Source organism: Alligator sinensis, unplaced genomic scaffold (assembly GCF_000455745.1).
Source record: "Alligator sinensis unplaced genomic scaffold, ASM45574v1 scaffold157_1, whole genome shotgun sequence".
Lineage (NCBI taxonomy): Eukaryota > Metazoa > Chordata > Crocodylia > Alligatoridae > Alligator > Alligator sinensis.
In genome coordinates, this window is record NW_005842316.1 from 332,172 (window position 1) to 343,755 (window position 11,584).

The 11,584-nt window shown below is 44.6% G+C and overlaps 2 protein-coding genes across 6 annotated transcripts in view; one reads left to right on the plus strand and one right to left on the minus strand.

Moving 5' to 3' along the window:
• AKAP14 (A-kinase anchoring protein 14) overlaps nucleotides 1-3,654 on the plus strand; it is an 8,209-nt gene extending 4,555 nt beyond the window's left edge. For 3 of the 4 annotated variants that reach the window (XM_025209916.1, XM_006028490.2, XM_025209917.1), the window contains 3 exons: nucleotides 1,500-1,682; nucleotides 2,340-2,392; nucleotides 3,206-3,654. In XM_025209916.1, coding sequence (XP_025065701.1) covers nucleotides 1,500-1,682; nucleotides 2,340-2,392; nucleotides 3,206-3,290 — 321 coding nt within the window. In that variant the 3' untranslated portion in view covers nucleotides 3,291-3,654. The remainder of the gene's footprint in view (nucleotides 1-1,499; nucleotides 1,683-2,339; nucleotides 2,393-3,205) is intronic. The other variant, XM_025209915.1, reaches the window with a different exon arrangement.
• Nucleotides 3,655-3,786: 132 nt separating this feature from the next.
• Nucleotides 3,787-11,310, minus strand: NKAP (NFKB activating protein). Of its 2 annotated transcripts, XM_006028491.3 has the most exons (8): nucleotides 10,781-11,306; nucleotides 10,166-10,239; nucleotides 9,867-9,980; nucleotides 8,161-8,206; nucleotides 6,551-6,666; nucleotides 6,295-6,370; nucleotides 5,519-5,668; nucleotides 3,787-5,039 (listed from the first exon to the last, which is right to left on the minus strand). In XM_006028491.3, exons 1-8 carry the CDS (start codon nucleotides 10,954-10,956, stop codon nucleotides 4,865-4,867), a joined length of 927 nt encoding a protein of 308 aa, XP_006028553.1. In that variant the 5' UTR covers nucleotides 10,957-11,306; the 3' UTR covers nucleotides 3,787-4,864. The 2 variants fall into 2 exon arrangements, with proteins under 2 accessions (XP_006028553.1, XP_025065699.1); XM_025209914.1 differs by lacking the exons at nucleotides 6,551-6,666; nucleotides 8,161-8,206 and having other exon boundaries at nucleotides 10,781-11,310.
• Between the last annotated feature and the right edge of the window lie 274 nt (nucleotides 11,311-11,584).

The window sequence follows — 11,584 nt, forward strand, 5'->3', positions numbered from 1 at the left end:
GACTGCACCCTCAGGGCCTGCTCTCAATAGTTCATGTATAATTTATTTCTGAAGCAACTGCTCTGGATAACAGAGACACCCCAAATGCAGACCCAGGGCCCTTGATCCCTGTGTCTGTGAAGCAGTTGATCCTTACAGTTTGTGCATTGGAGGGGTTTCAGCTTCTCAGCTTGACTCTCAGTTGTCACAGCCTAACAGCATACATGCTTGGAAAACCTGCTTCAGGCTGAAAGTTAGCTCATCTGGAGTCAGTTCTGTTTCCAGACAGCTCCCAAAGCCCTTCCAGAGCTTCTGAAGGGCTTCTTTTCCACCCTTTTCCCAACTTCAGTGCTCTACTCAATGGAACCCTTTCCTCTTGGCTCATGTGTCCTTTCTTGTTCCACTCCTGGGTGTCTTCCACATGCTGGTTGCTTCTACCAGCTAATCCCAAAGTCCTGGGGTTAGCAGTTTGGGGCTTAGAGATGTGCCCCAAACTCAGGTGTGAAATCCCACTGTTGCAGCTACTCTGCATTATGGACACCAAGTGTACAGCAAGGGTTTAGTAGTTTCCTTCAAACTGATTGCACCCAGATTATTTCAGTGTGTACTAGACAGCACCCACAAAGGGAGGTAGGGCACTGTAAATTCACAGCCTACTTCACTGCACACGAGTTTCTGTGGGCAGTCAGACCACTGCTATGACCAGCAGTTCTCAACATTTTGAGACTTGAGGCCCTGCTCAGAATCCATCAGCTCTCACTCCATTTTAGACTATGGAAAAATACCAGAGCAATCCTGCTGTTGCAAGGAACTCAGAAAGCCCACAACAGGGCTGGGTGGCTTTGACACTATGGATTCCTGTCTGAAATCTCTGGGTGTATCTTGTGAAATCACATATGGGTGTTTGCAAGCTGAACAGCGCTAATGTTATGCAGTGCCCTTAAAAGAATCTCGAGCCCCCACCAAGGTGTTGTGGTGTTCTCTGCTTGAGAACCAATCAAAAAAGGATGCAAGTCTGCCTGAAGCAAAGGGACCCACTGAACTAGTGTGGAAAGGTATACAGCTTTCTGCAGCCAGTGATTCCCCCTCGGAGTGCCATGGCTAGCATCACAGCTTTGTAGTATTGAAAATGAGCACTGTGCATGTTCTGTAACAGCGGAGGTCCCTCCCTCCCATTCCAATTCCCTTCTCCTGCCCGATCTGCTGCCTTAGAAGCGCTGCAGCACCAAGCCTGTACTTTGATCCACCATCCCTTAGTGTAGACATTGTTCTCTGTGCATGTAATTCTTCCCTGAACCTTGTTACCCTAACTGTCACAGTAACAGGTGGCAGAAGTTGTCAAGGGCACAAGAAACATTCCCTCTTCCTCTGGTCCAAATTGCCCTTTAACTTCCTTGTGCCTTCTCATTCATGATTTGCTTAACAGTGTTAAACAAAAGTGACTTGATCTCTTTTTAGCACTTCCCTTAAGTCAGCTGTCCCAGCGAGAGGGGATCTCTTACAGTGTGGTGTGTGTTCAGCAGACCTGGGAGTTCCATGAAAGCTGGCTTCACTGGTCAGATTTCCTCAAGGAAGAACAACTGAAGTACAGCCAGAGGTACCATTACCGGGTCCGTTGGAGCATCCCGACATGCAGGAAGCCCATCCCTCAAGCGACTGCATGCATCTACTTCATTGTAGAGATCTCCAACATTAAACCTCCTGTAAGTAACACTCAATCACCCTTTGAGAATGTAGCAGTAGAAATCTAATTTCCCTTGCTCTGTGGAATGAGAGAAAGCCATAGTTTAAATGATTACTCTGCAAGAGTTCACATTGGAAATTAGCTGCGCCATTCTGAACTTCACTATTTCAATGTCCTTTCCAGACAAGATTATGGCTTGAATCTCTCCCTCTGCTAATGACCTTTTGCTCCCCCTTACCCTCAGTCTTTGTGTCTGCTACTGATTTCTTCTAACTGATGTTATATTATCCACCCATATGCATTCTTTAACATGAGGGGGAGGAGATAATCACATGGCTGCAAATCCAAAGAAATAAAGTTTCCAGATATACATTTGACTCTTTTTTTAATGTCTGCCCTTTTGGTTAGGTCCAATCCAGAGTGTTTCCAGTTTCTGAAAGTTTTGCATTCAGTAACACAGTAGCAATGATCTACTCCAATGTCTGATTTGTAATCTCCATGGAGGGTTAGAACTGCAAGCAGACACTTATTCTAATGCCTATCAAATTATATAGCGGTAGATTGCTGTCCCGCTATGCAAAGCATTCCAAAATCGTGGAATTTTTTGGTTGAATTAAATCCCTACTTTGAAATTGTGCTATAGCAAATGTGAAAACTGTCCTTTCATCTATTGCAGAACTTGCCCATTGAGGTGTTCTTCATCTTGGAATCCAATAGGCTGATTCACAGGTATATTTTATTCTACAGGTTTTTTAAGCAATGAAACTATTTAAGATGTGCTTAGAACATGGCTGATTTCAGCTATCCTGATTGCATTAGAAACGGTATACTGGTGACGGCCGCTATCAGGAGTCAGTTAGTTTGCTAATTCTGTCTGGCTCAGTCTTAGCTCCAGCATTGGTTGGCTACTCTACATTATACCAGTTGGCAATAGTCCCACCAGGGCTATGCCCTTACTGTCCCTGCTCCCCCCCCAGACTGAGTGGTGATGATGGTGTGAAGTTATTCTGGTTGACCTGTATCTACTGACTACCCTCCCCGCCCTCCAAAGGGTTTCAGGCCCTTTTTATTCTCCCTGGCATGATGGGAGCAAAGTAGGGCTGAGAACCTGATCTCTTGTGTGTGTAGGCTGTGGTGTGAGCTGCTGCATTGGAGCACATTGCTGTAGCTTCCCCTTATCAGTCTCAATAGGGATTTTAAGAGCAGCATAATTCAGGACATTGCTTCCTAGGCAGCAGAAAAGGCTGCTGTTGACTAGCGCAACTCCTGAAAAACCCTTGTCCTTCTAACTTAAGGAAATTGGGGTAAAATCTTGTTAGTCACTTCTAGCCAGCCTAACTCGTGCTAATTAGCACTGATAGACTCCATGGCACAGCCACCTCCACCAGTCACATAGATTAATGCTGGCTTTATGAAAAGAAAGTTATGTGCTACCAAGACAAAAACCAACCTGCATTCAAAGGTCACTCATAGCTCCTGAACTTTGTCTTCACCTAATTGTGACCTTTGTTCTTAACACGTGTCCTACCTTTTCTGCCCTAGACCAGGACGGTGTCGCTTTCGGGAAAAGTGGCTCAAGGATATAATTGAAAGCAAAATGATCCTCATGGAGAGCATAACCTTCTAAACAAGTATATACTGCAGATTAAAAATCCACTCTTCCAGGATGCTCAAGGCTTGGCAGTGTTTTGTTAAAGACAGAACAGGCACACTATGAGAGTGTGTGTGTGTGACGGAGGAGGTGCTGGGGGGTGACAGGATGGACAGGGACCTTTTCTTCTCTAACAGTAGTTTATATCTTACACATGATTAATACATTCATAAGTGAAAAGGTGTTAACTTCAGGTGAAGCTGACAGTAATTACCTGAAGGCCCTGACCTTCCAACTGTCTCTGCCTGAAAGACCCTTGAACTCACACAGAGCTGCCTTGGCTTCAGTCACTGAGCTGAGGCCAGCCGAGCTGACAGGGAGGAAAACAGCTAGATTCAGTTGAATGTTTGATTAAACAAAGGTTACAAAACACCAGTGAAAGTGGTAATCGGATTTTTTGTAGGTGTTTATAGAAACATATAAAGTATTTCCACCACAAGCACACCAAACCCAGGGATTTAAAAAAAAAAGCCTCAGAAAAATGCTTTATTTAAAAAAAAATAAATTCAGGAAGCGTAAATTAAAGCATATAAAGAGAGTGCTATTCTCAAATACATGCCTGATGATGACTCAGTAAGGTTACACTGAATAAGCATTATCTGGAAAACGCGTTCCAACACAGATCTTAAAAGCAATGTAATATTGCTCAGACAAAGGAAGTCAAGGTCCCAGATTAAAGTAAAGTGAAGGGTTAGTTCTGGAATGTCTCCAAGAACCAAGAAATTCAGAATGGAAATAGGCATCTGCAGTTCCTGCCTCTGTATGTCCAGGGCTTCTACCAGCTCTATTATTACACTGAGATCAACGTACAGCATACCTCAAAAGGAGGCCAGCTAGTCAGCCCCCAGGCTTTTGTAGGTTCTAGGTCAGTAGTAACCCTCAACATTACTACTTTGACAGCATACAGTGATTGCAATAGAATTATCTGCAAGTAATGGAAGCCGATCCATATTTAATTACAAATTTCTATATACAAGTGTAGCTGTACAAACAATCCAAGTGTTTTGTTCTGAGAAAGATAAGTAAACGAAAGCAGATACTTAAAGAACCTGTGAGAAATATGTAATAAATCAATAAACTTAGCTCCTAAACAGAAGCTCAGGAATTCCCTAGGTTTTGCTACTACAAGTAGCCAGTTTATGATGGACAAGTCTACAGCCATTGGTCAAAATAAATGGGAAATGGCATTTATCCATATCACCAGCGGGTGACCCGTCCCTCCTGAGGCAGATGGTGCCAGTCTGCTGTGTCCGATTCACTCTCTAATACAGCACATTTCCATCACTATGATCACAAACCTTCCCTTTGTGCTGCTCGTTTTCATTACCCAAGATTCTGTACTGCCACTTATGGCAGTTCCCTGCAGCTGGGGAATGAACTGTTCAAGCAAACTATCCATGAGTAATTGTACTTCCTTGATACAAGCAATCTATTCCAGAGGGCCGGAAGGTCAGACAGAAGGCACTATACCACTGGACAACTCCTTGCAAATTGCAGGAGCAGGTTAGCTGCTGTGTACTGCAGTCAGTGCTGCCCACCCACAAGGATATCTATTTGTCTTCTTTGCCCTTAGTTTTTCTGTAGACCATTTCCCGGAAGCTCGCCAGGATCTTGTTCTCTCGCTTCCGCCTCTCCTCCTGGTTGAAAGATGCCAGAGCTCTCTTTTCATCCGCACTGTAGATCTGGTTCTCTTTACGCAGACGCACGGCCTCCATTCGCCGATGCCTGAGGACAAGAACATTGCATCTCTCATCTGCCACAGAACATTTCCCTACCACCTGGTGCAAAGCCAACATACCAACCTGTACTAAGCTGTCAGGAAGCCCCACGCTGACCCTCCCCCAAGGTCTAAACATCAGACGTACAATGATGCAACCTGCTCATTTTCAAGTGTAAGAAAATCAAGGGAGGAAGGGTTGCAAAGTATTTTCCCCTCTGGAAAAACCCCCCACACGTATCACTGACTTCTTGTAGGTCACCAGTGATACGTAACTAGATTTGCAGTGAGAGGGAATTTAACTTTCATGCTCGCACAGTGCTCACAAGCTGCAACTTTTCTTCTTCTTTCAACTGATTTGGGAGATGTTCCCTCTTAGTTTAGAATCCCATTCCCCACCCACTGCATGGCAAAAAAAAAAAAAAAAAAAGGCACAAGGCCTTGGTTTTCTCAAGCTACAGGCAACCTCACACATTGAGAAACCTACCTGCTACCGCTCATTACATAGCCAGAACTCTCGAATGATGCAATTTCTTCACTGGTCAAGCCAATTTCACCTCTTCGGGGGATGCGTTTTCCAGCCTTTACGTACTCTGCCATAGCTGCACCCTCACCAGGCAGCAAAGCATGGCCATAACTTAAAGACAGGAAAAGAATTTCATCAGTGCCAACTCAGGGAGAGCACAAGAGTTAAAAACAAAAAGAGTGCCCTTTTCTCTACACGCCATGACCAGTCCTCTCATTACTTTCCCAGTATTTCTTGCTTTCTGGTTTGTTTCTACATTATAGCAATTTCCCCTAATAAGAGCTACTTGGCTCACCAAATCTGATTTTAAGCCCGTCTGCATAGAAGGGGATAGAAATCTAAGTAATAGCAACAATAGGGAATGTGCTTTAATGGTAAGCCAGGATGCAGTCACCGCATTTCAGGGACTAGGAGAAAGAAAGATACTGGTACATAGTTACTCTGCCCTTCTGTTGCAACACAAGTAACAAATGTTAAATTTTGCAACAGAGTGTTTTTGCTGATACTGGAATAAAAGAATCAGCCCAGCTTTGAAATTAAAGTCTCTGTAAAAGCATTCCTTTGCCTCACAGCAGTGTTTACCATCTTGTAACAGTATACGACAGCTCAGTAACAACTAAAACAAGCCCAGGAAGACATTTTTTAGCATAGTGAAACCAGGTAAAAGGTGGAAAGGCAATTTTTGTGCTAATTTAGTTGACATGATCTGTTTGTGTAAGTTGCACACGATTGCTTACTTCAAAGGCCTGTCATCTTGTGAGGCATGCGATTTTGGAGCTTCTGGCCCAATCAAACTGTCAGCTTCTGTATTTTCTGCAATACACAAATAATGAGGAAGATTACAATTGGAACTCTTCATTTTTCTGAAAATACAGGACAAAAAAAATCATGTCAGTTACAGTGTCAATAATATATAGTGTCAAGATATAGTGTCAATATATGAGCCATGTCACTGAAAAGAATACCCAGGAGTTTTGAACTGAAGGAACCTACTTGATCTCTCAATCCAGAGATCTTCCCCTTGAAGCGCTTCATCCTCCGAATCTTCACTGCTGGAATCACTAGATTCCTTACGACTTCTCTTATTCTTCTTCTTCTTCGACTTTTTCCTATTACAAAGTTAGAGATGCTTAGTTGGTTAAAGCACTTTTCTGGTACACAGGAGACACTGGGCTCATATCCCAGCAGGGCCTGCTTTTAAAACTGGGCTCAAAGTGTAGAAATCAATGGCTCAATGTCTAGCTGGCAGCCAGTATCAAATAAGAGTGCCCCAGTGGTTGGTCTTGGGGCCGGTCTTGTTTAATATCTTCATCAATGACTTGGAAGATGGGATACACCCTCAGCACGTTTGCAGACACTATGCCTGGGGAAGTAGTAGATATGCTGGAGGGTAGGGCTAAGATTCAGAGAGACCTCAACAAATTGCAGAATTGGACCAAAAGAAATCTCATGAGGATCAATAAAGAGAAGCAAACAGTCCTGCACTTCGGGGAGAACAATCCCGTGCACCAGTACTGGCTGGGGGCTGACTGGCTAAGCAGCAGCTCTGCAGAAAATAACCTGGGGGTTACAGTGGACATTAAGCTAAATATGAGCCAACAGTATGCCCTTGTTGCCCAGAAGGCTAATGACATACTGGGCTGCATTAGTAGGAGTGCTGCCAGCAGATCAAGGAAAGTGATTATTTCCCTCTATTTGGCACTGGTGAGGCCACACCTGGAGTACCGTGTCCAGTTTTGGGCCCCCCATTATAGAAAGGATGTGGACAAATTGGAGAGAATCCAGCGGAGGGCAAAAAAATGGTGAGGGGGCTGGGGGTCATGACTTCTGAAGAAAGGCTGAGGGAACTGGGCTTATTTAGCCTGGAGAAGAGAAGCCTGAGGGGATCTAACAGCAGCCTTCAACTACCTGAAGGGGAGGGGGCTCGAAAGAGGATGGAGCTCGGAAGAGGACGGACTGTTCTTAGTGGTGGCAGATAACAGAACAACGAACAACGGTCTCAAGTTGCAGCAAGGGGAGTTGAGGTAAGATATTAGAAAAAAAACGTTCCCATTAGAAGGGTTGTAAAGCACAGGAACAGGCTACCCAGAGCAGTTACTGAATCTCCATCCTTGGAGGTTTTTAAAAGCCAACTAGAAAAAGCCTTGGCTGGGATGATCTACTTGGGGATGGTCCTGCTTTGAGCAGGGGGTTGGACTAAATGACCCGAGGTCCCTTCCGCGCCTAATTTTCTATGATTCTATGCTCCTTAACAGGCCTACTGGGGAGGCAGGAAAGGGCTAGAAGACCAGATTGAAGAAATCTGTTGTTGTTTTTTTAACACCAAGGGAATAAATCTGAATTCCCACTTTTTGGTATTTAACTGTTAAATAAGTCCCAGAACACCCTGATCCAACATGTGATATCACAAGTGACATAACCCCATTTTGGGGAGGCAGCTCTTCCAAGTCTGGATTAGGGTCCTTTGCTAACTAAGCTTCAGCATGTTTAAAGCTGAAACATGCACTTAGGCTGCTATTAATAAGAGAAACAGAGGTGGAAGCTTTGGTGCTGCCCCCTAAAGGAATCAAAACTGCAGCACTTTCAATAGAGATGTCCCTTACTTTCTGTGCTTCTTTTTCTTCTTCTTGGTTTTCTTTTTATCTTCATCTGAAAAAAGAAATCAGAAGATCATAAAGTACTGTATTAATATAATGTGTGCTGAGTCTTGGAAGAAATAAATTCCCCTCTACAAAGCTCAGTTAAGAGACTACAAGGTACACAGCACTGAGCAAATCTCCAAAGTGGCCAAGCACAGGATGAAAACAGAACTGCTCCCTGGATTCCCTCAGTGCACTGCACCTCAAAAGCACTTGGAGATCAGCACTAGGCACTAAAACAGGGAGTCACCTTCCTGGCTATTTACTGCAGTCACCTGACTGAAATAATTAGAGATGCACCAATATATTGGTCCATATTGCATTAGCACTGATAAAAGGAAAATTTACATTATTGGCAATTGGCTTTTTTTGGCCTGTTTAGCCGATAATGTCACTGAAAAATGTCGCATGCGTGTGCAGTTGCAGCTTGCACACAGCCAGGAATGCAGCCCGGCAGCTTGCAGAGCAGCATCTGGCTGGTAAGTCTGTGGGGTGTGGGGGGAAGAGGTATGGGGGAGGGGAGGACAAATTGAGGCCCCCATTGTGAGGTAGGGAGTGGGGTCGGGGCAGGCATGGCCCAACCGGGGTGGAAGGTGGTGTGGGATGGAGCCATGGGAGGTTTGTCTGAGGGGTGGCTCCCTGCTGCTGTGCACAACTCCAGGAGAGGCATGGGGACGTGCTACTGGATTTGTGCTTAGGGTGAGGGTGGACTGCCTGCTGCATGCTAGGGCCAGGGCGCAGGTGGGGTGGGTGGTAGCAGCACTACAGGGTAGGCTACAGCCACCCCAAAATTCACCGCAGCCAACCTCCCAGCACCACCCCAAGAGCAGCCCCAGCCCAACCCCTCTTTCCCCACCCCGCACCCCCTGGCCTGTGGCTTTGCCCTGCCCTGGCTAGGCAGCTCCTGCCCCTGCCCCAGCCGCATTCCCTCCTTCACCGTGGCAGCCTCAATCTGGCCCCTCCACATCCCTTCCCTCCCACAGATACCTTCCCCTGCACAGACTTACCAGCTGGACACTGCTCTTCAAGCTGCTGGGCTGTGCATTGGCTATCGGATCGGTATCGGCCAATAGGGCTGGTTAATAATCAGCCATTGGTATTGACCTAAAAAATCTTTATCAGGGCACCCCTAGAAATAATGCTTAAGAAGGTACATGCAGTATCACACAGTCTGCTCCAGTTTCTTCCTACCACACTTGACCTGAAAACTAATGGCCTACATTACAGCCAGGGTATCATTCCCTGATGGCCGAACCTCATGCATTGAAGCTGGAGCTACGATGCTTCTGCACTAGAAGACTGCTGTAATAAGTTGAAAGACTCTATATTACAGGTGTATTAAGGAAAGATTTGAGTGATCGCTTAGTGCAAAAACAGGCTTTTTCACGTGTAAGAGGCGGTAAGGAAATCAGAAGAGGAAGAGGGACAAGGAAAATGTTACACTTGATTCTTAAACAGAACACGAAGAAGTTAAAAGTTGAAAGCAGATATGGACACAATTACCAAAATCTCCTACAGGTTATTCTTCACAATGCGGATTAAGCAACTGAAACAAAATCTCTGGACATCAGGAAGATACCAAACAAAAAGCAGGCGTATTACTGACCATGACTGCAAACATACAGGAGAAGGTTTCAGATGATACACACCAAGAGAAGCTGTTTTCTTACCACTGGAGTTCAGCTCAGAGTCGGACTCGCTGTCACTGTCCTCAGAATGCTTTTTGCGTTTCCTTTTTGATGATTTTCTCTTCTTTTTCTTTTTCTTCTTCTTCTTCTTCTCTTCTGAAAGAGAGCGTTACAAACCAGATGAGCACAGTCTAGCTTCATAAATCCTTCTGGATCTTGGTATCATGCTTGCTTCCGAATCTACAAGAAGTCAATGAACTTCTCTGCAAATAACACCATCAGGCACTAGCCTGAGAAGTTCTATTAATGTGTAAACTATTTTGATAGTAAAAATTAAATACCTTCTGAGCTGGAATCCGAAGAGCTGCTTTTAGATTTTGCCTCCTCATCTTCCACTGGAGTATGCTCATCAGAACTGAGAAGAAACAAAGAGTTTAACTTATTATGATCTAAAGCAAAGATCATTTAATTATCCAAAAGCAAGCACATGACCAACTGTGTACAGATTCAGAGACTGAGTCAAAGTCAGTCATGAATTAAACCATTAAGCAGCCAATTTAAAATATACAAGTCACTTTCAGAAAACGCTACTAAAGAATCCTAATTTGACTGACAACATAAGAGAGTCTTCTCCAAGGGGTGTTTTGGGATTATATGAAATATCATGAACTGATCATATCAGTCTAGTGATTTTTTGATGTGTGTAACGGGACTTCCTTAAAAAAGCAAAACAAACAGAAAACCAAAGCGAGTAGAATTAGGGCAACTAAATACTTAAATGTTTTTAACTGACATAGTAAGTAAAGTTTTATTCTGGCCTGACATAAGATACACAATAGAAATTATAAATATACTGAAGTAATGAAATTATTAATAGCTTTATTTGGGGACACTACTACACACAAGGGTCCCAGAAAGAAAGGTGGGGGAGGCAACCACAAGACAATGTTACTTACTCTGGGTCAGGAACCTTTGGTGAAAGCCCCCAGATTTCAGGTGCTCCCAGTTCTCCAATTCTCTCTCTCTCATTTAGTCTCCTGTGAAGATCCACATCAGCATTAAACTCCCACGTACTATGCTTCCCAAGTGTACATTCAAAAGCGGAGTTGTTTGTATCTCTGCATACTAGCATTTCTAATCTCTCAGGCCAGACATGATGAGGGGACACCCTTTCTTCAATGGAAACACTTCACATTTTTTTTTTCTTCCACGGCCAAACACTACATCTAAGAACAGGACTCAACTGAATTTTGTTTTGCTCAGTTCTCAAAGGGGTCGGTCCGTCTTCAGTACAAAAACAGGCTGTTCTGTCTTGAAAAGCAAGGCAGACCTAGAAGGAGGCACATGCCCGTTTTTTTGTGCAGCCTAATAAAACAGGCGTTTTGGTCACACTACAACAGCTCCATTCAGGAATTTGGAGCAATCGTCCAAATGGGTCATTTCAGACACGCTATTTATTACAATGCAAAACAAATCCAGTGCAAAACAAATCGCAGAAGTGGCTTTATCACGCGCATAGGTCCCCAAGAAAGCTTTGCGCCTTGCGAAGACCAGGAGCGCGGCCCCGGGGAGGACAAGCCGAGGCTGGCTGCACGTTCGTGCGCTCGTCACCTCTGCGGGCTCCTCTCTGGCACGCGCTGCTCAAGGAAACCATTCCCTTGTCCCCCTGCCCCCGGGACACACGCTTTTCTGGGGTGACGTCCCAGGAGGGCTCCTGTGTGCAGCCTCCCTCCCTCCCCAGGGGCTCCCTTTTTAAGTGG

Coding starts and splice junctions, on each gene's coding strand:
- NKAP (XM_006028491.3), bottom strand. CDS start 10,956: ATGCTAGTATGCAGAGATACAAACAACTCCGCTTTTGAATGTACACTT. Junction 9,981..10,165: donor TTCGGATTCCAGCTCAGAAG/GTATTTAATTTT, acceptor GCTCTCTTTCAG/AAGAGAAGAAGAAGAAGAAG. Junction 6,371..6,550: donor TCTCTGGATTGAGAGATCAA/GTAGGTTCCTTC, acceptor TGTGTATTGCAG/AAAATACAGAAGCTGACAGT.